This window comes from Echeneis naucrates, chromosome 9 (assembly GCF_900963305.1).
Source record: "Echeneis naucrates chromosome 9, fEcheNa1.1, whole genome shotgun sequence".
NCBI classification, from domain to species: Eukaryota; Metazoa; Chordata; class Actinopteri; order Carangiformes; family Echeneidae; genus Echeneis; species Echeneis naucrates.
The window spans coordinates 18,743,235-18,770,142 of NC_042519.1; the positions used below are offsets into that span (position 1 = coordinate 18,743,235).

The following is a 26,908-nucleotide window of genomic DNA, read 5'->3' on the forward strand; positions in this document are numbered from 1 at the left end:
AAGTCAGTAGCCTGCAGCTCGAGTCATCATTTTACACCGTAATTTACCGTCAGATCATTCTTGATAAATTACAGTAAAGAACTGCTTCCAACAACGATAAACCACTTAGCTGTTAACACAATTAACTACACAGTCTATTTATCACTTCAAAAGGTTAAACAAGAAGTTGAAATCTTACACTGGAGTTTAGGGCCGGAGTTTAGTGATGATAACTCACCGAGCCGAGCATCCAGGAGGTCGGCGTGAGAGAGCATCGCGTACCGCTCCAGGGCGAAAAGCGCTCCAAAAAAATCCTACAACTTTGGGTCAATTTAAAAAGTATATATCGTCTAAATGAACGAAAATTCGCTTTGTGGTTAAAAAAGGAGGTCCCTTGCATTATAATGTCCTTTAGAGCGACGGGGAGGCGCTTATTAGTTGAAAGAACCCGTGAGCTTCCTCAAATAAGAGCCAATCAGAGCGAGAGCTTGAAAATGTCAGCGACGTGACTCCCCCCACCTTTTTTTTTTTTTTTTTTTTTTTACTACACACACACACACACACACACACGCACAGGCTCAAACGTGCACGAAACACTACAATTCAATCCAATCCTCTGCCATTCCGTCCTCTGATTTATTAGCTTTTCATGCTTAAATTATTCCACGTTAAACATCTTAATGTGTTTGTTTAATCTCATATAGACTGTGCCATGACAAGACTCCTTTTTGTAGACAGACATATATGTAAAATACTGGAGAGCAGCTCCTGCAAAGGTTGGTTTTACTTTGGGAGATGAGCTTTCAGTTATTTCAGCCAGAAAATGTAATTCTATTAAATAATTATCCAAATCCAAACCCCCAATTTTCAAATCGCTGGACTGTGTCCAATAGCCTGTTTACAAACATGGCCCGGGCTTCAGAAAGGGAGGATTGATTTCTCAAATCAACCGAAAAAACTATAAATTAAAAACACATTTCAAGCTGATAACTCCTCCTTTTTTTTAATTTTTGAGAATGGCAGAGAGTTTGTGTGTTTTTGTAGCAGACCACAGTGGTGGACTTTAATCATAAAAGAAAAACACAACACACACACACAACAGGAGATGAGGAGCCTAACAACGCTCGGCCTCCTTTCAGCCCCACTTCCCTCCCCGTCCTTGGATCACAAACAAAACGAATATCGCTCCCATTCCCCCATGGCAGGTGATTTGTGGAAACAAATGGAGGAAATAAATAAATAAACGAGTACAGATGGATTTAAGCCCCGTTAGTGATCGGCCGCTTTACTTGCCATCGACTTTTCATCAGCGCAGGGACAATTAAAGGTATTTAGGCCTGTTTGGTTCAAACAAAATCAGACGTGGTGGACCCTAAACGATTCTGCCCCTTTAGCAGCGGTCCATAAGTAGGTCTATTATACAATTAACAGGACAGCCATTGATCTGCGTGCTACTTCTACTTCTCCAGACAGTGCTGGTTAGACGGCTTTTGGCAGATGTCAGGGTGAACCTGCTGAATAGACCTCCGCCTGGGACTCAATAGGTTTCTTTGCAGCCGCACAAAGGAGGCGTCCGAGCGAGGACTCCCCTCTCTCTCTCTCTCTCTCTCTCTCCCTCTCTCCCTCCTCCTGCACCACATGGAGGCAAGCTCATCTTTTATGCTCCTCAAACGCAATCTGCCGGGACGCCAGGGAAGTAGCCTATATGTGGCACAGCGTGAAAACTTAAGGAAATGGTCTGGTTGCATGGTCCACTGAGATGAGGAAAGCTGTGGCCAGCCCCCGAAGTTCGGGATAAGCAATCAGCGGCACCAGCAGCAGAGCCTGGATTCGTTTGATTCAGAGGTGTAGACAAGGAGAGAGGACAGGGGCTGGTCTGTGCTGGGAGCTGTAAGGCCAACCTTGCGTGTGTGAAGGGCTTAAGCCAGGAGAGACGGTTTGTACGCTCTGGAAGCTGTTTGAGTGTCAATTAGTGGAAACATGAATACAATTGGTGTAACATTAATACGAAAATTCAAATGAACTCAGCCCATGAAGGTCATAGATGATTTTCAAAATGTTATTTCAGTAAACGTATGAATAATTTATGATAGCATTACGAATTACAAACTGAGAAAATGTAACAGTGAAATACATTATACTATTGATGGAATATTCTTAAAGAAAAACTACTTAAGTTATTTCCTGGGAACAATTGGATTTTTACGTTTTAAAAAACGTGCAGACTACAATCAAGAAACTCAATAATAGTAATATCACTTCTACTGCTAATAATAATAATAATAATAATATTAATACATGCTATTATTATTATTATTATTATTATTATTATTGCTTAATTCTATTTAATTTTATTTGTTTGGCAACAATATTGTGCAAGTAGTTTTTTTCTTTGTTTGTAGATAAAAAAATATGGACTAAAATGAATAAATAATGACAAGGCAGTGCTTAAACAACAGCAACGATAACAATACATGTAATAATAGTAATAATAATAATTATGATGATAATAAGACTAATTCTTTAAGTGTTGTCCTATTATACCTTGCATACCTTTAGTGCAAAGCTTGATTGAGAAAATATTACAATTGACCTCCTTATTCAGAAACAAAGGGTTGCAGTTATTTTTGCAGTGGTACCGGGGGGCAGATATCCCCTCAGCTGTCCGATCCTCAGGCTCTAACTTATTGCTGTAATAAGAGGAACCCTCATGAAATGGGTCTATGTCTCACTCAGCCTCCCTAACTGGACCACATCAATCTTCCCCAGTAAAAACACACTCACATACAATCCTCCCGGGTTAATGCGGCGCATCTGAGTGCGGAACGGCTGTTTACACGCGAGGAGACACTTTTAATGGAAGCGCACCAAAAACAAATGCAATTTTGTAGAGCAATTTCAAAGATCAAGAATTCCGTGTCCACCCTCTCCGCGCTTTTTTAGCAATCAAACTGCGTTAAATCCATTGCTCATATGGGCCCTTGCAGAATAGGTTAGAATAATACAAGTAACAAAAGGCAGATGCAGGGATGAGATCCTTTACACCACAGCCAAATTGTAACATGGACCAGTAGGCGAACTAGTTGTTTCTTGTGTTCAGGACTATTGCTTCGCCTCGTAGGCATCTGCATTCACACTGTTATAGAAATCTAAAAGGGAAAATCGATTTTTTTTTTCCATCTGCGGGAACGGCTCTCTAACAAATCACACTGTAGTTTTGTGCAGGTGATGTGATGACTGTCGGATAAGGAGCGAGGAGCCGACCAATAAGTGCGTCCCATCCGATGCAGAGAGCCCGCAGACAGGCAAACCCATTAGAAGTTTCCCTCTTCGGCCACCCAGCCCCGCTGCACCACCCGGCGCATCTCATGCCCCAATTAGGCCCGCTGCCCTCTGCCTGGTCCCCGCTACTGCGTGATCTGGTCCACGGGGCGGTAATCACGGCTTCAAATAAAATAATCAGCAAAGAAGAGCGATTTCCTTAATGGAGAAGAAGAGGCGTGTGTCACGGAGAGGGTGATGTGGTGGTGGCCAAGTGTGTGTGTGTGTGTGTGTGTGTGTGGGGTTGGTGGTATTTGTTGGGGTTATTAAAACAGCAATGAAAGTCACAAAGGTGTCATTAACACAACGGCGTTCTGTCTCAACAGCTTTAAAAGTGTCTCGTTACTTGTGCTGTTAAAAGTTGACCCCAGAAACGGCCACCTCATGCCAGTCAAAATGAAGCTAAAAGGCAGGAGTCCTTCAACATGTTTATCGGCTCACCATCCTCCAGGAAAAAAAAAATACATCTATGACTACACATTATCTCTTTGCAGAGCTTGTTATATTGGTTGGACTTGTGTAAATCTTGGATATTTACTGTGACATCAGAGTTTGTTGTTTGTTTCCTTCCACCCAAAAGGCTGAAGTTCACAGAAAACTGAAACACACTTATCCACACTCAACCCCTAAAATTAACCAAACTAATCCTGTTTCTGGTTCATCCTGAGATCAGTAAACTAAAAAAAATGTAGTCTAACTGAAAAACCTGTCACGTTGTATCTGATGTTTCACTGCCCCTCTGTAGGTGATGTAAAAAAAAAAAAAAAGTGTGTGTGTTTGCTCTCCACCAAGAGACCAGAAATATTGACAATTCAGCTGAAAGACTCTTGCTTGACTAAGAGACTTTTACATGTGATTAGTTGCCTAATAGGTCCAATAGGTGACAGCAAACATCACGCAATATTGTTGAAAGTCCAAACATCCAATAGCCAGCAGACCAGCTTGGATGACAAGGGATATAATTCTAAATACACCAGGTTATCTGAAAACAACTGGACGTGCCAGTGTATTTAACCAAAACTACACATTTTGCAGATTCCTCAATATTTAAGTAATTCCTGGTTTTTCTCTTACTATCAACACAACACTGTGGAAAAATATGGGTTTTGGGGGGGTGGGGGGGTGAAATTTCAAACACACGGCGATCTATTTGAAATCAAAGCTGTTTTCCTCCATTTCTAAAAAAATCTGACATTTTGGAAACATAGGAGTTTAAGGCCACCAGCAAAACAAATCTTCTCTGAAATTTGTGTTGACAGTTTATTGGCTGAGAGTATCTACTGAGGTTTGCAGCACAACTCTGGTAAAAGCTTGATTCCACCGGCTCATGAGCCCTCTATGTTTTCATTATTCTTACTACTGGCAGCTGTGTTAAAGCAGCGTTTGTCGGAATGTGCTCTTGCCTCTGTTAATTTAATATCAGGGCATAAATACTCTCAATTTTTTTAATTAATCCTATTTTAACTTAATCAGACTTAAAACGGGAGCTAAATATTTAACTCTCGGGGGTTAGAGTATTAGACATAGGCTGTAATCTATTGTATTTACAGCCTGACCTCAGTCAATTAGGCTTCTCCAGCTGTCTGCAGATCTAATTCCTTCTCCTCCCAGACACCTTGACTTTCCCTCCAGTTCTGCTCCAGCTATTAGAATATGTTCTTTCTTAAGTCCGGTCATTAGTTAGGTCCATTACTGTGGTTCCATCATTAGGAAGCTGTAATGCATCATTGAAGGTAATGAGCGCCTTACATTACAGGTGCCAGAGATCCTTAGACACACTGAGTGAGACCCTTTTCTACACTGCCGTGTGCGAACCACGACACGTTTTCTAGCATACAAATCTGTCAGAGTGGCATTCAAAGTGTTGCGGAAGCTTTTATTTTCTTCAAAACACCATGGATGCTTTATGGGAAGGAAGATGATTTGATGAAAACGTCACATGATTTAATAGCTGGAGATGGCGAGAATAACTTGTAAGCAAGCACATGTAGAATATAACCTCACACTAGCATGCACACACACACACACACACACACACACACACACACACACACACACACACACACACACACACACACACACACACACACACACACACACCTCCTACACACACTTGTGCTCCTAAAATACCAGATAAAGGGGAGGACTTGGGTCAGTAGTGTCTCTGAGTAGCTTGAAATTAGAAACATGTGCTGGTAATTATCAGCCTGCAGCAAAGCCACATCATGCAATTTAATGCCTCAGCAAATTAAAGAATAAATGGGATCAGTCTCTTTGACCTTGCTCACTCTGACTTGCTGAACTTGATCTACCTGATACTTGAGTGAGTGAATGAGTGAGGCTCACTCACTCCGAGGACACTTATGTAGGCACATGCATGCGCACATGCATGCGCACACGCACCCGGGAGGGCTAACATATATGTATATATTTATAGAGAAAGAGATGCCAACATAAACATCTTGAAAATGAGCTATGGCTCATTGTGTGATGATAGGAGCTATGTGAGAACAATGCAGTAAAACCTATGAAATAAAACGAGAACGTGCAACACACACAGACACACAACACACAGCCTCTCTCTTTCTCAGACACACACACACACTTGTTGTATTTCTCTGTTGTCGCCGCCCATCACAACCTCGCAGCTTCCTTGTGTTTGCAGTGCGTTACTCACCCAGCCAGTTCAGCTCGTCTCTCACTTCACAAATCCCACACTTTCCCATCCATCCATCCTCTTTATCATCCTCTCCTCGTCCACCCCCCACCTCACCCCCTCCCTCCTTTCAACCCACCCCCGCCACATTTCTGCTGCTTCTCTGCTAAACACTGCGCACTACCCCTCCCAAGATTAATTGATCATCAATTTAGCTCTAATTTGGACCAAGTCAGCTGGTAAATGGGGCAGTTTTCCCTGATTGTTAGTGAAATGTGTGCAAGTACATTGATAAATTTTGATTATTTATCAATTACAACCAAATGAACTAAATCTATTGAATAAATTCTAGCCTGATTGCCATAATAGAGTTTGAAAATGTGGCTATTGATAATGATTCCGGCTAATAGTCTTTTCCGGCCGTGGTTGCCGGCTTGTCGGAATGACAACACAAAACTCATTTTTCACAGAATCAGCTGAGTGAGTGCGAGGCCGATCTTTCATTAATCAGTCACATTACGGAGCTGATACGCCGTAATACGCGACGCTTTCCTCAGAAAGACTCAAACACTTTGTCATATTTTATGTCAATTACCAGTCATTTCGTTGTGTTCCATCAAGACATCTTGTAATAGTTAACATATGCTAAGGTAAAGCTCCCCCGTCCCGCCCTCCGGGAGCTCTGGCGGATGATGCCATGTCTGTGTTTGGTGGAGACAGGGGGGCTGATGATGAAATGGGCCCTTGCTCTTAATTTCTTATTTTCCTGCGCTCAGGCGCTTATGGGAAGGGTGGAGCAGGGACTTTTTAAATGGACCTGCCACCGTGTTTTCCCAAAGTTAATGGAAAAGCAGCTTGCTGGAAAATAGGAGAGGGAAAAATTGGAATTAGGTTCAGAGGCTTTCACACACACAATAACAAGGGATAACCATGAGCTACGGGCTTGTTTCCACGCTGACATACAAATTATTGCCGTCATTTTCTCTCAGCCTGGCTCTGTCAACTAAAGGTGATCTTTTAGTTTTTTTTTTGTTTTTTTTTATATAAGTGTTGGAACACAGCTGCGTGGTCTTAAAATAAACCAAATGCTCGGTGTAACTGCTCAGTGAGTCAAATTGATTCAGTCTTAAACGTGTCTTCCATTCGCCCTCTGCAGGCTGACCGCCGGGGGGGCTGAAATAACTGCGATATCAGCCTTCCTTTTTAATCAACGATATGAGCCCCTCTGCAACAATCATGGCTGCTGGAAGCAACTTAATGATCAGCATTTAGACCGGGCAGGTAAACCGCCGCGCTATGGAGCCAACACAGGGGCCAACTGCAGGTGAATTAACCCAGTCCAGATCTAATATGCTGGTGTCAGCTCTGGTTAGTGCGTGGCTAAGTGTGGCCTGTATTGGCAGTGGCATAGCATCCACCGTTGTCTCCCTCATATGCCAGCAGGCAGCTATCTATAATCGATGGCCACTTTTAATTGGACAGGCTGTCTGTTAGTGGACAGCGAAGGTTGGGGGGGGGGCAGCCCTGTATTTACCACATGGTTACTGTGGATAAATAGGCTGGAGACATCGGAGCTTTTCTCAATAAAAAGCCAATCAAGGTTTCTGTTGTTGCATGACAGTCAATTATATTTTTGGAAAATCACACAGTGACCTTCAACAATCGATTAGTATTCCAGTTATGAAATCTGTAATATGTGTGTGTGTGTAGATTTGAACTGAATGACCATTTGCCAGTATGTTCACAACACATGAAAAAAAGTATTAAAATGCTGAAAATTAATGAGAATAATTGTTTCCAGTTGTTTCGAGGGCGATAGAAACAAAGACGCTTTTCGTGTCATTTGAGCCTAATTGAAGATTTAAGTGAATGGGCCTATGGTATCCAATAAAAACAAGTCCTCTAAAAATACAGATTTATTATTATTATTTTATTTTATTTTTTTTTTTTTTTGGGGGGGGGGGGGCATTTAAGATATGTAATCAATGTAAGGTTAGACAGAAATATCTCTACTAATATAGTCGGTAAATGAAATCAGCCGCTATTAGCCTCATTCCTATCCAGGCAAGGAGGTCAGGGAAGAGGAGAAATGTGAATTAATTCTCTTTAAGCCGGAACGACCTACTGATGCTGGGTTGAAAGGTTTTTCTTTCAATCCCCACATACTATTCATTATTTCCAAAATGAACTGGCAGAGGTAGGCCGCACTGCCTTGACTAATAGGCCTAATTGACTTTTCCTGTATTTCGCCACTTGAGCTGGGAAAGACTGAGTACGATTAAAAAAAGAAAAAAGAAAAAGAAAATACCAACCTGTGGCTGCAGAAGTTTAAAACCGGGCAGCATGTTACCTGGAGGATCTAAAGGCACCATATGATCAACACAGCCTTAACTTTCCTTTCTTATTTCGCTCTCACGATTGTGGATTGCTACCCCTCCCGAAATACCTAGCCTCTATTACTATTATCATTAATCATTATCATTATGGTTGGACTACTATCCCTTAAAGCAGCGGATTGCCAGCGCTGTGATCAGGCTGGAAGCAGGAGACACAGGGCCACCGGTGGACATGCTGCTTTTGGCGCAGCCTCTAATTGATATTGAGCGAGCTGCTGGTGAGGAGCGCACAGGGCCACTGCTGGCTAATCTATGCTTTAATCAGTGAGTGTAATGAGAGTGGCGGCACGCTCAGAGAGAAAAGAGACTTACAAGCAACGTCTGTCGGGGTCCAGAGGAAAATATTGGGTCTAATTGTCGCGATTAAAGAAAACTAGAAGACACTGAGCCTGCGTGTTTTTTAAAGCGGGAGAAAAGAGGCGGAGGGATTCAGCACCGCATGGCTGCTGTCCGGGGTGCTGAAGTCCGCACAGGTGACTCGAACATGGGCCTAAAACATACCAACTGTGGCTCACCGGTGGAAGTGTGTAATCTTTGCATCTTTTTTTTTCCCAAATCTACAGATCTAAATTATCACAATCGCCTCCAAACCTCACCAGAACCTGATCACGATTCTGGTGAGGTAAGCTCATTAGTGAACAAAGCCGCGGTCGTAACGGAACAATTCGTACCGAGGGGAGAAGGGAGGATGGGAGACAGGAGGAAGGCAGGCCGCAGTCTGAATAGCAAGCGGAACATTAGTAGAGGTGTGTGTGGGAACACTGTCAGGCAATTAACAGGGCATTAGAGATGACGCACACTCGTGCACACATGTAAGCCATGCACACACACACACACACACACAAACACAGACACACAAACACACACATACAAGGCATAGCTCGGCGCGTTACGTGACCCAACACCGAAAGACACTGTTTCAGCTCTTGCAAGCACACGCAAATGAACGGCCAGAATAAATGGAAAATCCAAAATGTAAAAACAGCAGTTGTGCAATGAATCCAACACCGGAAAATCTGAATTATTAACTGTTTGAGGAAGACGTTGTGTCACCACAAGGGTCGATTAAACTGCTAGTGAGTGATATATGTAATGATATATGCCCAACCATTTACGTGGCTAGATCAGAGTAGAAAGTATATTTGAAGCACTGCTTTCACTGGTTCCTTTTTTTTTTTTTAATCAACAGTCAGTGCTGCTTTCGGGTCCCTATTTTTCTGGTCACTAAGCGTTGAGAGAGAAATAGGACACACAGGGAGTGATAGAGGGAGTTAAACAAAACAGCGCAGGGCAGCCAAGCGCCATTTTACACTCATAGTCTGAGCAAAGCTGTCTGACAGTCTGTCTGCCGCTGAGATTAGCCTCATCTATCCAGTGTCAGTAACGGTGGTGTCCAGAAAATCACAATATAAACGGGTCTGACTGAGGTGTGAGCCTCAGAGTGTGAAGGGGGGAGAGTGAGAGAGCGAGAGAGCGAAAGAGAGAGGTCAACTGAATCCATACAAACAGGATGAAATTGACATTTGACTGCAGTGCTGTGGGAATGTGCAAGGAGAGGGATGGAGGGATGAGCCGGGTCTCCATGTGACAGAAACAGAGCACACCTTAGACGAGGTCCACTTCCTGTCCCTGGTGCTAACACTTTCCTTTCCATCAATCACACCTGCATGGATTTATAAAATTTGTAAACAACGCAGACTCTCATAGAGACAGTCCTTCCTCCATATTGTAAAAAAAAAAAATAATAGTCGAGCGTCTCATAACCTTCAACTTCAATGAGATTATTATCACATAACTGAAGTGTGACCTCCCCAAAAACAAAATGAGATATCCACCACTGACAACTTCTAACAAAATGATTGATAGCACAAACGGGAAAGAAACCGTGGCACTTTTAAAAGGTGAGGAGACATCTGGAGTCACTAGCTGACAAAGTGATTACACCTACAACAAAGTGGATCCTGTAAACAGAAGAGATGGTTGCTGTTATTAGAAATAATATTGCGTTTTGAAACTCCTTGGTCTTCTTGTTTAACTGCAATCATTTCCAAAATGAAGTGACTACACTGAAATTTAAAGTGAGGCTACATGCTGTAATTTTTTTTATCTAATAAATACTTAGCAGCCAATTCTTGGTTAAAATCAATGTTTTAACGTGTTATTATAAATCAGAATTCCAAACTTGCTAAATTATGCATATTCTAAATATGTTGTAGCCCATTTACCTGTTGTTGTTATTATTATTTTTTTTTTTTTGTGAGTGTGTTGCTTTTTTGTTTTGTCTTTTTGCATTCTGCCTAAATAAATTGAAAAGCAAACACCGGAGCGTTTTCTCTCCGTGCCTGTGCTCCCCATTTGGAAAATATCCGGCGGGACATGGAGATGGAGATATCAGGAGCAATCATATTTATGAGACTTTCTGACAAATAGACGCAGTTACGCTCCGCCGGCGCACTGCCTGTTTACATAGAGCAGCTCCATCTGAGCGCCGGGCGTTTATGGAGCGTGTACGCGCGCGTATATGGACGGGCATGAGCGTGGTTGTGTGTGTTTTGGGGGGGGGGGGGGGGGGTCGTGGGCGCGCACGCGTGTGTGCATGTTGTCCAAATACGGCCTTGGTGACCTTGGAGAGGGTGACCTCGGATGAAGTGGGACATCCCGGAGGGCCAAAGCGGAGCTCTGTGGAGGGAGACACATCCGGTGAACCTTCCAGCCTGAAGCTGCTGCTTCTGCTGCTGAAGTTTTGAAGGTGACTGCCTGACTCCCCCCCCCATGCATCTGGAAATGCCAACGTCCTGTATGCACTCTGCCTCTCCTGGGCTCCCCCGCGCTCTAACTGCCTGTTATGGCTCATTGAACGACCCGGAGTTATTTCCTATACAAATAAAGTGCCTTTGAAAGAGATTAGAGAAATATGTATGAATTTCAGTTTAATTTATTTGATCATTCCACATTACAAAGCAGCGTAGTGCTCAAATGTGATAACAAGTTTTCAGTTCCTTTCATTATGTAAGAGAAATTAGACCTCGATAGGGTTTCACTGGGGCGCGGTGGGTCCTCGGATGAAATGTAATTTGTGGGGAGAATTTGTTGTATCTGTCACAAATATTCCCAATTAGCTGCGTAATTATTTGAGGGTTTCTGCAATTACGGCTTAAAGCGGTAAATTTGAAGCTGTGGCTGTCCCTAATTGGTGTAGATTTGATATTTTGCATATTTGCATAATGAGGAAATTGGGAGGAAATTGTGTTCATCCATTTGTGAAAAATTCTATGAATTTTATGAATCTGAAAGCCATCCCCTTGCGGTCGGTGACTTTGCCTTGGCTCCCAGAGGAAAGGGGGGGGGGCGCGCGCAGGGCACGGTCACGTCTCCACCAGCGCCCCAGACGCACTCAGGGTGAACGTACAGGGCTGTACAGTATATACTCTGCAAGAGGTGTTGCAGGAAGCTTTCCTCTATGAATTCAATGAAAACATAATCGGATATTTATTGATGATTGATTAAAAAAAACACAACAGTGCAGTGAAATGTATATTAGAATATTCAATTTAGGATGAAAGTGTAATGGCGTTTGTGTTATGCCTCTTTATTTATTTGACATTAACACAAGGCCCACGGCCATCTTTTTCATCAGTTAACAAACAATACAACTGTATGGTTTTATTAAGGAGCCTTTGATTTTGTCATTAGGTTTATACTAGATCCAGATTGGTCTGTGAGACTTAATTATGCATTATCACAGTGTGCTGATTGATATTGAGAAAGCTAAGTGTTCTATGTAATTGGTAATAAAGAAGGTAATTTTAGAAATTTGTCCAATCAGTAATGATTATGAGGCTGCGAGTAGGTAATGATGTTAACCCTAGTTGCCTCTTACACAGTCCACCTCTAGCATATCAAATATTAAATATAATATGCTCTACAGAAAGAGGAAATACCCTGTTCACACACATTAATGCTGAGGGGAAATTCACGGAAATGACAACTTAAAAAATGCCTTGAAGAGGTGAAACCTCAGGTACACCTTTGTGGTGTGACTTAGATACAATATTACATGGAGTACCCACTGGTAATAGTGGTGGTAGAGTGTGTGTCCTCTTCATGTGTAAGGGCTTCAGCCCGCTGAGAGCCGTATATCAGAAAGCTGTAAAAGAGGGACGCTAAGAGCACTGATGAATGTCTGAGAGATAGATGTGTTAAGTGACCTTGGTACATTACACTATCCTTCAAAGCCAGAGCAATGAAGATTAGGACAGTCTTATCTTGCCATGCTAAGTGTGTGTGTGTGTGTGTGTGTGTGTTTTGAATCACATGTTCCGGATTTTGTTACAGGAATGGCATCACATTAATGCGACTTTGTCCAATTTTGTGCACATATTTTACAAATATGCGCAGACATGTTTAAACAATATTTTACGAATTATTTTTCTTTTTTAAAAGGACTGAAAGTCAAGACTATCATTATTTTATATATTTTTTAAACGCACAGTTGAAAATCATCTATAGAATGTGAAAATTAAAAAAGGGAAAAAAAAAAAAAAACCTCGGAGGTCAAGACAACGTGTTGCTTTGCCAACCAACAATCCAAATATATCCGACCTACAGCGATACAAACTTGAGAAAAACATTGAATGTCACTTTTCTAAAGTTGGACTGGTGAAACACATGTTTTGTTTTAGTAATGAGTGAGAAAATTAATTAGCAAAGCTAGCTGCAGATTAATTTTCTTCCCAGTCCACTGAAGCCAATTTATTTTAATGTTCAAGTTTTGCTTTTTCATCTGAATTTCACGATTTAAAACAATGGTTGATTATTGTTGTTGGTGAAAAGTTGACGAGCTACTTCGCCAGCGGTTGCCACCGGAACATCCGAACATTGCTCTCCCAATTAGTTTGTCAACCAAGACCCTGATATTCCAGCAACTGTGGTTTTATTAAGAGAGCAGAAAGGCAACCAAAAACAAACAATCACATTGATTTATAGGAGGGGGATCACACAAAATATTCTTCTTTAATATTCACAGGCAGCTCATAAAATAGGCTGCATAATAATTTCACCATTTCATGGGATATTAGGCCATAATGACCACAGTCCACCCCTCTACACCCTGCAGCCCTACAGGCTACACACACATACAGATATACACCTCAACCCCTGGGCAGACCAGTGTCGGGCTAATTTATAGGTGAAAATGAAAGGCAAGCGTAATGTAATGGCTCCTTACAGCCATGACATATTATGCGCACCATCACTCCATGGGTTCAGAAAGAGGAAGATTTTGAAACAAGAAGGAATTTGGATTAAAGTAGGGAGCGGGCCAAGTGAGAGTGAGAAGCAGAGATAGAGACTAAACACATAGATACAGGGATCGGAGGGCTCACAGCACACATTCTGGTTTTTTTGTTTTGTTTTGTTTTTTTTTTTCCCAGGGAAAAAACAACACCAGCCATGAATGTGTTCCCAATGAATCTACAACTACAAGCCTGAACAAATAGAATCACACGCACACACTGACACACACACACACACACACACACAGCAGCAGCAACAACAGCAGCAGCAGCTGAAACTGGCGTATTCTACTCTTTGAGTTAATGGGAATAAAATACCTCAGTGGATGAGTGCAGATGTGTTTGATACAAATAGTCATTTTCCTATTTGCTGCCTCATTGGGCATGATGAATGATGGAAGTCAGGGAGGCGGTGTGATAAATGGCAGCACCTTGGCTCTACTGCATGGCCTATTGATTCTCCTTCTTTATTACCCCTCCAACCCAGCTGGCTGCTCTGCCCCCCCCTACACACACATAGGCAAGCACACACAGACACAGACACACGCCTGGCTCACAGAGAAACAAATACACAAGTGCAGGTAGCCATGTGCTAAGTTAACACGTGCGCACACGCGCACACACACACACACACACACACACCAAGCATGCAACACATGCACATTTAGAGATACACAGAGCAAAGGAGGTGATGAGAGGCAAAGTCAGGGGAAAAAAAAGGTAAAGTGAAAGTAATAAGAGGCTGGAAGGAGGGTGAAGACACCACGGTAGAAGTGTGTTTCCATATTTATGGTTTAAAGAAAGACATTAGCTGGTCAGCACAGGTGGAAAATTTACATCCAGAGGTTGAAAAAAAAAAAAAAACTAAGGCAAGATAAAATCATAACATATGACGACTCAATTTAAGTGTTCTGTGATGATGATTCCATTATTCTGAAAATGTTTGGTCCATTTATAAACTCCAAGCTGTCAAAGACTGAATCATCTGATGAGGGATTGGCCTGTGTGTGCAACGCCATCAGTCACAAAGACAAAGCGGGGAGGATAAATCAGTTATATGACCATCTACTGAGGTCTTCATTGAGAGGTAATGAGGGTGGTATCCTCCTCTGCACAGCAACATCCACGCAGATTTCATGTACACAATCAGACAAGTCTAGACTACTGTGACTGTCACACACACTGACGTGAAAAGGTCAACAGTTAGAAGAGACATGGGTCAGAGGGAGCAAGGTTTGACATAGCTGAGAGAGACAAAGCCTGTCAAATAGGAATAAAGGCAATGTCTCTATCATCTCGGTTATGAGAAGAGCAGGCTTAGTCTTCCTTTATCTCTCTGAACGAGTGTGAGGGAACAGAGAGATCAAATCCCACTGACCTCTCAGATTTCAATTTACCTGCTGCATCTCCTTGACCTTGAACCACAGAGATAATAATTCACGGTCTTAGGCTGGTGATGAATGGTTTGTGTTCATGTGTGCACGTGTGTGTGTGTGTGTGTGTGTGTGTGTGTGTGTGTGTCCACATCCAATTCACAAAACCAAGAATAAAAAAAATGGAGGTAAAGTCCACACATACAAAGGTGCACACCTGCAACTTAGATATGTGCTGTGTGATCAATGCATTACTGAGGCCTTTATTCAAAAGTTACTTTACACTGATTCTTAATTTTTCTGATCAAACTGAGCAGGCCTCTGGTTAGATATGGTGGTTTATAATGTGTGTGACTTTCCAATGAGCAGCTCATTCAGGCTCATTAGAAGTAACTGTCTTTATTAATGGTTAATGAATCATTTACCTTACAGACCAGTTATGTCACTGATAAGAACAACACATGAAAGCCTTTCTCTGGTGATTATCCTTACTGTTTGGTAATATCATTTAAAATGTCACTTAATTGTGTAGATCAAATAGTGATGAGAAAATGGGTCCTGGGAGTATTTTACTATTGTGTATTAAATAGAATAATTATTATCACGAGTGTTATGCGAGTCACATTTTACGGTTTCGTTTGTTGATGTGGAGCCATTTGGGAATTTATGCACTGTTCGTATACAAACAATTATCTATAAAGGTGCCTCATAACTTTTTCAGTTGTACAAGAGAATCTGGAAAGTCATTATATAACGTTGAAATTAATGCAGCGAAGTAAAAAGTACTGAGTATTTACTTCTATTACTAATTATGGTCAAGTAATAATAAATACAAGGCACCATATAAAAGGATATACTAAAAAAAAAAAATACTAAAGGAAATGAATTTGTTTCACCACTGAATTTAGGAGCTGAACGAAAACCAATTTTTTTTCTTTATTTCTACAAATTTGCTTTCTCTAATTCTTTCTCATAAAAAATCTACAAAATATTATTGAAACGTTATTAACTACTAAGAAGGCCTCTAAACCGTCTGTATTTGATGCCTCATCCATTCTTCATTCTTCATTCTTTTGGCATTTATAAGCATTATATAAACATTTAATAACTGCTTCATAAGTCACTATAATGTGGATGGAAGTAGATAATCGGCTCTATTGATTTACTTCTCACCGATAAATATAAGAGAGTCGTAACAGTATAAGACATGGCTTTTTTTTTTTTTTTTTTTTAAACATACAAAAAACATGACAGAGAAATTCACAGAGCTTAGTGAAGTCAGTCCACTAGAGTTTTATGTTATGCTAATAGTTTGTTTATTTCTCTTGCACAAATGTGTGTATGAGTCGTGGCTGTGTGTGTGTGTGTGTGTGTGTGTGTGTGTGTGCGTATGGGCAGCATGAGCATGCGCGTGTGCAGGCATGATGGCTTCCCCCTCACGCTCCCCGCTTTAAAAGTCCATTTGGACTCCTGCCTACAATCACCTTCTCGTCATCGCTGTGGTAACGGAGCCAGGCCTAATTAGTATGCATTATCAATTAACAAACTTAATAGCCGGCAGATTGATTAGATCCTCAGTTATAGGGGCAGAACTCAGGCGAAACATGGAATGAAAAATAATCATACACACAGGCTTTCATGCTCACTCTCTTTCTTTCACCCACACACACTCACATATACACACACATGGCGGCAGCAGCAGCTCACTAACCTTCTCCTCCTCCTCCTCCTCCTCACTTGTGTAATTACTGTATGCATATGGCGGTGAGTGGATTGGGAATGAGGCAGTGTGAGGTTTTAAATAAACCTTCAGCTTATAATGAGTCAGGCCGCCATGGCTAGTTTAGCTCTGATTGTGCTCCAATTTAATGAATGACAAACCCTCTCCACCGCACGTGTATGCACATATATACACACAAACACACACAAAATATGGAGACTGCTTAAATTGCGTCTGATAATAAAAACATGAGGAGTGTGTGCGCCTTGAGAAATGTATAGGTTGCATCTTTCACTCCCACATATTCACCACGCACACAGCGTATATATACACACAGACGCATAAACTCACACACAGAATGTAATCAGGCGTTAGGCTTACCCTCCTATCAGTCTAATGGAGGTTAATGAATGATTAGGCCTAATAATTTTAGAGTGGCGCTCATAGCCACAGGATGCATCAAACACTAAACGGAGTGAGATCAGCAAGAGAGTGAGAGCATCAGCAACAAGAAACAATCATCACTGTTGTGATGTGACACAAATGCAAAAGGAGAAAATGTGTCAAAGTGAAAGAAAACCATCGCCAATAAATTTAGATTTTGACAATTTCACTTCTAAGTGAACTTCACTTCTAACCTGTCATTGGTGCTGAAATGCTAAAGCTCAGAAATGACACAGGAATATTTTATCTCATCAAACTATGTCCATAAACTCTCTCAGAGAAACTATTCAAAAAGGGGCTGTCAAGAGGAAAAAGTCCACAGCTGATTGAAAGTGTTAGACATTTTTAACTTCTATTTATAGAAATAAAAATACAGTGATGTTTGACTTTGACTACATGTAAAATCAGAGCAAAATAGATTAAATGGCCATACAAAATGTAGGAAATTAATTAAAAAGTATTGATTTAAAATCAAATCTGCTTCTCCCAAATTATCTAAACTGGATCTGGATCAAACCTCCAATTGTCATATATTGGAATCATTTCTGAAAAAACAAACAACAGATCTGAAACCATACTGAGTGAACCTCTACAATACAAGCCATGTTGTAATTGGGGCGTTTTTAAAGAGACCAACAACTCAATTTGTTTGGGGATATGGACGGGTTGCTGAAGTGCGTACTCTTAGCACTCACAAGAAAGATATTGAGGCAACAATCAGTCAGTCAGCACTGATTGATACCTTCCTTTCTCAACCCTGGCTAGTAAATGCAGGGCCATAGCACATAGGCCCAGTATAGCACCAGTGACCTACCACATCAGTGAAAGGCCAATTCATGGGCATTAAAATGCAAACGTGTGCATATTTCACAGTGTTAAATTTTATGAAGCATTTAAAGCACCATCCCTCCAGTAGTAAATCCTAATGGTCTTATTTCCTATTCATAATATTCATACTCACCACCTCTAAGCAGTGACATTAAAAATGTTTGCATCTCCACTGACTTAGAGTTTGAAATTAAACCGAGTTTGGCACCAAAGAAGCGTACATGTTTGAAAATAATCACACTCGCAGTGTGACTTTAGTGCAGATGTGCGCCTGGTTTCCTCTACTGCATTGTGGCCCAGTTTGCAGCCATCTCCCCTCTGATGTATAACTCGTTGTCCAAGCCTTAATGTTGATTTATTATCCATCCATAAATTAGAAAAATATGTTTGAGAATTCCATGGCGCAGCCAGGCTCTGCGGACCGTCTGGGGATTGGCTGACGTGTCAGAGGCGCATATTGGCTCACCAGGCAGCCTTTTGTTTCCCTGCACCAGCAGGCATTTAATGAGTGCTGATGGCTTAAGGTAAATGTGTTAGGACAGACAGCAACAACAGCCACAAAAACAGCCTTCTACATGGGAGAGATGTGGACCTGCTCGACAACAGAATCCTGCTCCTTTTCTTTACATCTGTCTATTCATGGCAAACAACGCTCTTCTCACTGGAAAGCCTTTGACCCTTTTCATGAAGTGTTAAATAAAGTTTCATAAGCAGTTCATGCTTATGAACTTCACAGCAGCATCTAAACAACCTTTAAGACTGTTTTGCTAATTTTACAAAGCGTCAGCCTTCCATTCAGCAGCTCAATAAAATGCCTCTCTAGAGCCAACTCATCATATTAGCTCCAGTTTCAGCAGTATGCAAGCCAATTTTTTTCTTATCCTGCTATTATCAAATAAGGCTGATTATTACTGGTGATGATTCTCCAGCCGTTCCTGGCTGACTTGTGCACCGACATACATACTAATTCCTAATAAAGCCTCAGACATCTCTGGGGGCAACATGTTGCAGTGCAACCAAGACTGTGCCACGGTTCTATCAGAAATGTTTTTGTGCGGTTCCTATTAATCACAGAAGTAATCGCAGGTCAAGGTTTAATTTTGTGACATAAAGAGCTGCCATGATGTATGCTGGAGCTTCATTCCCCATGTATCCAGAACAGCTTCTTGCTGTAAGAGACACACTGTACAGTGCATAATCAACACACTGAGACAGAAACATCATTGTCATCTTGTCTTGAGCTGACACTGTCACTTCATTGTCATGGCTGTTAGGTCTGCTGTGCTGATGTCCTGCTCTACTGTTTATGTTACAGATGTTGCAGTAATCAGAGCAGCAGCGTGTGAAGGACTCAGACTGCAACCCCGACCAGCATCACGCCTCTAAAGGTCATTGTGGAAATGCTGGGTGATGGTGATGGCTGGGATGGAAAGAGACAAGGTTCCACCGAGATAACCCATTTTTCGCACATCAATACTTTCACCATCAGCAGGTCTCTTAACTCCTTCTCCCTGACAGCCTTTAAGAGTTAAAAACGGAAGTAAGCGAATAAATAGAAACAGGCGATTTCACTTAAAATATGTAAAATAACTAAACAAAAAGGCCATTTTGAAAACTTGAATAGCTACCTCAGTGTTAAGTATCTTGTCTTGGTGGCTCAGTGCGATATCAGCAATTAAGCTAATTGGACAATAATAGGGACAGTAAGGCACTCATGTGCTGAATGTTTGTTCATCATCTATTATTAATCTATATTTTCATCATCTTGTTTGAATTTTGAACCAATTACAGGGCTTGTCACAACATTAGCTGGCCAGTTTACTCTCAGAATGACTGGACCCATTAGCTGGGATTTTGACTGCCTTTTCTCATCTAGAAAACAATGAATCTTTCTCACAGAAATCCACATCAGTCAAGGTACAATTGCTGTTTTGATGCCAGCCAGTGTTGAGGAAACAACTGGTGTACTTTAGCGGGAGGGGGGCTGATGCCTCCGAGACACACTTATTGTCCGTCAGCTGGGTTAGCTATATCTCAGTCTGAGCATTTATCCTGGGCCATAATGGGGGTGCTGAGTTGCTAGTGGCGGCCATTGTTTAATGATCTCCTTCGGCTCTGGGAGTAAACTACTGCGGTAATCAGAAGGGTAAACTCAGCTATATTTCAATTTGGAGAGCCGCTCTTCCGTTCAGAGAGGCCGCTCTGAGACGATAAATAATAGGACTATTTAGCCTATCCCACAGGCTGCCTCTCTGACACCTACCCAAACACACACACACACACACACACACACACACACACACATATAAGTCAGCCTATAACAATTCATGTCCCTTCCATAAATCAGCCCCACTAAAAGCTGGTGATTAGCGACATCATTTAGCCCCTAAAACCCAAACAGCGACAACTGTTTCCTTCCCTGTTTTAGGGAGAAGATGGAGAGATGCACAGATGGTAAATTGGTTGCAGGGGAATGAACTGTAGCTGGATGACTGGACTTGGGAATGTAGAATAAATTCAATGCGGCTTTCAGTTCAGAAAATGGGACTATTTGTGCTGTTTATTGTGGTCAGTGGCGTTTCTGACCTTAGAGATCGAACCATGGTCACTGGAGCAATGACGGGGCGCTTCACAAAGATTTTTGTTGTTCTTTAAGTTGACAAAAACTGCAACGTGTGTGCGTGATGGTAAAGGCAGTAAATGAAGAATCTCAGCTGTATCAAATATTCCTTATCAACTGATTTGATTTGCAGTTCATTTTGTTTACTCAATCCATGAAATGTTTACATGGTACAGTGTGATGTGATGCTTTAAATCGGGACGCAAAGACGCTGCTTCCTTATTTTTAGAGCAAAACAGCAGTAAACAGCAAAATTTAACTCAAAATGTACTATTGTAAAAACCCATTTAGTGGGTAATTTCAGTACTTTTAACTTTTGCACATATTTCATTATCTTCGTCCCCTGTTCACCGAAGCACAAACCTAACAGAACCATGAGTGGCAAACAAGCAGTTGATATGAATTATTGTTTTGTTATGCGCTCCTGTTCCTTCCCAATCCAAGGCCCTCATATCATTTAGAGCCCGCTGTGCGTTTAAATTTAAGTTTTTACAAGGATATATGGACAATTGCATTGTAATATTCCTCTACTTATTTTTTGATCAAGAGCTCAGTAAGCTCTAAAGGTTTTTTTTTTTTGGTTTTTTTTTATCATTTCAACATCAGCAGTGGAAGCAATTTTCAAATTATGTTGCAAAGAAAAATGCTCCTACTGATTATTTGCTTGCTTGGATGTCATGTTGAGAAGGAGAAAACTCAAGGCCACAGTAGAAGCTCACATTCAAAATAGAATAAAAGCCACTGATGGCACAGCACTGTACTGTATAAATGTAATCGAGTGAATGTTTAGAGTGAAGACTATGAAATAAGTCGCAAATGTTGATACCTCGACCTACTACTGATATACAAGGGACTATTACATCGCCGCTTTCTTTCTCTTTGAAAATATACATTACAGTGGAAAAACAAACTGCTTTTATGCTATTTGCATACGCAATAGGCATATATACTGCACGTTCATTAATTAAAAAAAAAATTAAAAAAACTGAAAAATACCTCGATAGATTTTCAACACCTATAAGATCTATCGGCTTGTATGTTGTATTTGCATAATAAATTTTTCTTTATTAGAGACATGTTTTTTTGACCCACTGATTTACAAGCAGCAATAAAATCAAACACATTAAGCTTCCTAACCCAACAATTTCCTCATCTTCCCTGCTGCACTCCTGTTCTGCTAGTCTCAGTGGAGAAGGATCAGACGTGTGTCTGATGATGGCTTCCTAAAGAGCGTCAATTAATGGCCTGTCACTTATCATTAGAACTGCTGAAAGGCGGGACGCCGGGGAGCATGATGCAAACAAAGGCCCGTTTTAGAACGTCAATTCTAAAAGCATCCATTGACTCACCGTTCTAGCAACCGGCCTCTGAGGCCCTTGTCCCTGTTGGCCCCGAGCCCTGCTGTCTCTCAGGGGGGATTAGGGGGGGATTTGCAGAAATTAGCTGTTTGGATGACAAGTAGAGGCCAAAGGACGAGCGGGTGTTAATGTCCCCTTTTACAGGAACAAAAGCAGTGGGGATTTTAAATAACACGTCTCCATTGCCGCCTGCGGCCACTCTAGTCGCAGTGTGTGTGTGTGTGGTAGGTTGCAGCAGTGTTAATTGATTGAAGTTGTGTGCCAGCAGAAGGAATTGGTGTGTCTGATAGCCAACATCTCCCTGCATCTGTGGCTCAGACACCCAGCTTGTTTTTAAAAAGGAAATTTTGAGAAGTAAAGGCTGAAGTGCTGACTTCAATTGGGAGTTAAAATGGAGGCACCAAACTGTGTAAAATTTAAATTTACATTAATGGTAGCAATTTAAAAACCAATATTGCTACAATGAGTATCATTTCCCAAAAAAATTCTGTCAATTAGATTTATTTATTTTTTTTTCTATTAGAGGCTAAAGGTGCATGATGTCATTCAACTAGAAGTCATACGATTCCTAATGCAGCACAACTATCTTTGGTCTGGCAGTTGCAAGGTTGTTTACTCTTCATTACAGTTTCAGACAGAGGCAGGGAGATCCTCAAAGAGAACAACCACAACAACATCCTCTTGACTGGGGCTCTGCAGTACTGCTTTTGTCCATTACGCTTGGCCTCCTCATTGACAGCCAATAAATCATTCATTTAGAGGCAAAGCAGGGAGAGAATCAAACAGCCATTTCAGAGCCTGAGGCCTTTCACTGTAGTGGCTGCTGCAGGCCACAGATCTAATGTAGAGTGGCTAGGCTGCAGGCGGGTGGAAGGGCTCTTAAGAGACAGGAGCGCATTGTTTGGAGAGACGGGAAACGCTGCTCTTATTAGACCTGGAGCCGAAAACCAACCTGAAAGGCCTGCTTCAATTTACCTGCCCTGTGCTTGGAATAAATCACCTCTGTGTGTGTGCGTGTGTGTGAGAGAGAGAAACATGGCCACATACAAACACATGTAGATCTGCTAACAACCACATGTACACTCATAAGCAGACGCTCACAAAGAGCATTACACATGCCTTTCAGAGCACACCTCTTTAGGTTCAGAGTTGTTTTAGTGCAGCGCTTGTTAAAGGTAAAACCTTTTACCTCTCTACCTCCGATAGTCCTTTTATTAAGGTGCTTTCTCATTCAAATCAGAATCACAATTAAGCCTGTCCAATCTTGTTTTTTTTTTTTCCTCCCTTTTTTCTTTTTCTTCTCCGTTCTCCTGGAGATTTGAGTACTTCTATGGACAAAGTGATTCGCTGCTGCAAAGAGTGGCTTATGTATGAACAAAACCACTGTCAGGAGCGTTTGGCTGCTGCTAACAAGGGCTGCTCCGAGGGCTTATGAGTTCAAGCGCACAAAGATGTAGCCGTTTTTTTTCCGTGGTATTTTGTGGGGGAAAGAAAAAAGATTTGGGATAATTTCAAACTCAGATTTAGCCTTTGGCTTGTTGCCATGCTGAATTTTTCAAGAGCCAAAAACTCACTCAGTGTAACCAAAGTAAAGAGAATCTAATACTTTACACCAGGTAGTCAGGCACAGCAGGTAACACTGTGTGACAAGTCCCAACGCACACGGAGACAAACAAAGAAAAGAGAGGGAATATATTTCACAGTCTGTTATAAAGAGCAGAAAACGGGTTGACAGAGCATGAGAGCTGCCTGGTAGTGGAAGAGGAAGGATGGATAGAAGCTAAGTGGAAGGACAGAGGGATAAAAGGGCAAATTGAAGACAAGCTGGAGAAGGAGGAGACGAGAGCAGGAAACCCCGGCAGAAATGTGGTGGCAGAGGTGTCAGTCTATTTAAATACTGATGAGGCCCTCTGTCTGTCCTCGTCCCTGCTAATGACATGCTCGTCAAAGCCAAACAAAGGAACCTGCAGCCTGTCCCACCATGCCTGCCACCACACACGCACACGCACACACACACAGTCCACACATCACGGTACATCTGAGTTTACGTGTGTGCGCCAGGGGCGTTCTCAAACGCACCGCTCAGTCAAGGTGTAAGGCACCACTGAGAGGTGATAAATCTCTTCTTCCTTGTCAGGGAGTGTTGGCATGCGTCCTTAGACACACAACTCCCACAAACAAAGCAACAAAATCTCTAGTTGGGCGTCTTAAAGCACCTTTCACTTCACTCTTCCCTCACTCTCATCCTTTTCAGTTCTTCAGGCCTGCTGAGTCTCTGCCAGCATTCAAAATTAAGGTGTCACACTAGAGTAGATGGATTACACACATACACGGAGACACACGTACAACTCAGAAATGAGGTGAAATGGAAACAGACTGTTATTGAAAACCTGTTTGAAAAACTGCGAGGCGTCCAACAAGCACCACAATCGGCTCCAAACCCTCATCGATCCCTGCATGTTGTTTGATTTGAAGAGAATAGTACGTATATGTACGGACTAACTACCAAGTGTTTGATCTCACAGACTGCTGACAGGAAACAGCAGGTGATAGAGCAACATCATGAGGTGGAATGGCCTGCTATAAAACAGGCGATAAGCACCAGGAAAATGGGTGCCTCACAAAACACATAAGTCTGCTTGATACATGAACACAGAGTCATGTCAGACAATAAAGTGACCACGCAGCACACACTCAAACGGACAGGGGAAATATATTTGTTTGGGTTTCACAGCATGACTACGTTCCCAATTGTTATTGCAGCTGGAAACAAAACTTTTGCTCTAAATTGGCTTTAAAAAAGACATCATAAAACTGTCCCTCCATCTTTCATCGCCTCTCCTCGTCTTCGTCTTTCGTCCCCTCTTTGTGACTTTAGCTCTAAAGCAGAGGAGAGTGTCAGCGAGCGTTGGGTTTGATTCAGTGCTATCTAACCTTGCTTTATGAAAGCATTAAATTGATGGTTCCAGACCAGCCCAGAGAAAATGCACATAAAACTGAGACTAACTGAGAGATAATAGTCCTCGTAAACTGGTCTAAGAGCTCTATAACTCACAACGTCCTCAACTTGTTCTGTCTTACACAGCACAAGCTGTCGCATCCAAAATACTGATGGCCCAGGGGCACAAACTGATATAAAAAGAAAACAGAAGAGGAACCACTTTACAGAAAAATCTATTTTCTTTTAATGCACGACTGAAACCTCCTAAATTTACCAACTGGATTGGCAGACTGAATTTGAGAAAAACTAAAATGTTTGCCATTCAAGGTTTCACAAAATGAATCAAATAAATAAATAATAAGAATAATAATAATCCATTGGACATCTTGAAGACTACACTTATCTTCTTTACGGTGGAAGGTCGGATAAGAAGATAAATACAATTCATTTCATTAAATCTAGCACAAGAGATGATAGCCAGTTAGCCTCTTTTGCCGCTAGAACCAGGGAAGCAAGCCAAGCGATAACCTGGCACCTAAAAAAAAAAAGTCACTTCCTGAGCTTCACAGAGAGAGTTTGTCACTTTTTAACACAGCCAGCTTAGATGTTTCCCGTCATATTCAGTCTGAACTGCGCTAAGCTAGCTCCAATTGGATATTTGGCAACATGACAGTATGTTCTGGATCCTCTCAGCTAATTATTGGGCAGAAAATGAATAGCACATTCCTTAAAATACAGACTGGGCCTTTAAGATAAAGAAGTAGAAGTAGCTTTTTATCTCCCTGAATTGTGGGTATAGATCATTGCTATTATTAACCAAAGACATCCAGATGCGGTTGTATTTATATCTGTATACACACACACACGCGCAATATGATCTATGTTCTTTACTGCTGATTAACCTGATCACCTGAAAAATGTGTGTGTGTGTGTGTGTGTGCAGTATTAGTAGCAGCTGCTGTCAACTAGATGAGTGATGAGCCATGTGAGGGCTGCGTTAACTCTGTGCAAGTGTAGTAGGAGAGAGAAAGAAGATAAAGACGTTTTCCCTGAAACACTCAGCACCCTCAAGGTCTGCTCAGCTCCCATAAACCAACTCTGCCTCTGGGTGCTGGGCCTCCTGTGTCTTAAATCTATCCATCCGCTTTATCCGCTGTCTCAGTCAACCTTTGCCAGACAGCACAAATCATACACGTTGGAAGAGGATACAGGATTTTTATAGGTGAATCAAAATTATCAGAAAAGTCCCTCCCCCCCAAAAAAAAAGAAAAGAAAAGAGGCAGGACAATGAGTGCTATTGTATATGCAGACTGTACGGTGCGCAGTGAGTCCAATGTATATTGTATTGTATTTGCAGGTTGAACTGGGTGGTAATGGATGGCTAGTGGGTGCCCGCTGACGTGTTATTCTTTTATAAAACATTGCCTCTGCGTACCGGAGCGCAGGGGAGACCGTGTCAGTGTTGTGATGAATGACCAGAGAGTAACATCTTCACTCCTGACCCCTAAACACAGGCGAGCATGCTCACACACAGACACAAACACATAAACACAAGCACGCACACACTTACATGAAATCAAGCATGCACTAATGTACATTCAAGTTGGTAAACAAAATTTTTTATGTTTTTAAAGAGAAAGCACACCAAAGCGTCTGATGGAGAGATTCTACTCAGCAGATGGTGACCCCAATGCAGGTTTGTGACCTCTCTGTTTGCTTTGCTTCTGATTCTATGGCAAATGCAAAAAGAGGCTCAATCTTTGTATTCTTTTCAAGCTTCTGCTTCTGCTGCTGTTTCATTGCTTAATTATTTTTTTTATTCAAGTGCAGATTGGTCATTAAAAAAAAAAAAAAAAAAAAACTCTTCTGTGGGTTTAACACATTGCCTGATTGATAGGCCTGCCGTCATCAAAGGTATCTTCAGATATGTCTCCAAACAAAGCATGAAAGACCTACATCAAAAGCAGCTCCTATTAAA

General features: G+C 41.6%; 1 protein-coding gene across 5 annotated transcripts in view; it reads right to left on the reverse strand.

Annotated features, from left to right (window-relative positions):
- The window catches only part of LOC115048340 (homeobox protein orthopedia B-like), a 70,996-nt gene that overhangs the window by 20,791 nt on the left and 23,297 nt on the right, over positions 1–26,908 (reverse strand). Inside the window, exon 1 of one of the 5 annotated variants that reach the window (XM_029509727.1) lies at positions 218–443. The exons of the other annotated variants lie outside the window; for them this stretch is intronic. Coding sequence (XP_029365587.1) covers positions 218–254 — 37 coding nt within the window. The 5' untranslated portion in view covers positions 255–443. Of the gene's footprint in view, positions 1–217; positions 444–26,908 lie in introns of those variants that run through there. 5 annotated transcript variants of the gene reach the window in all.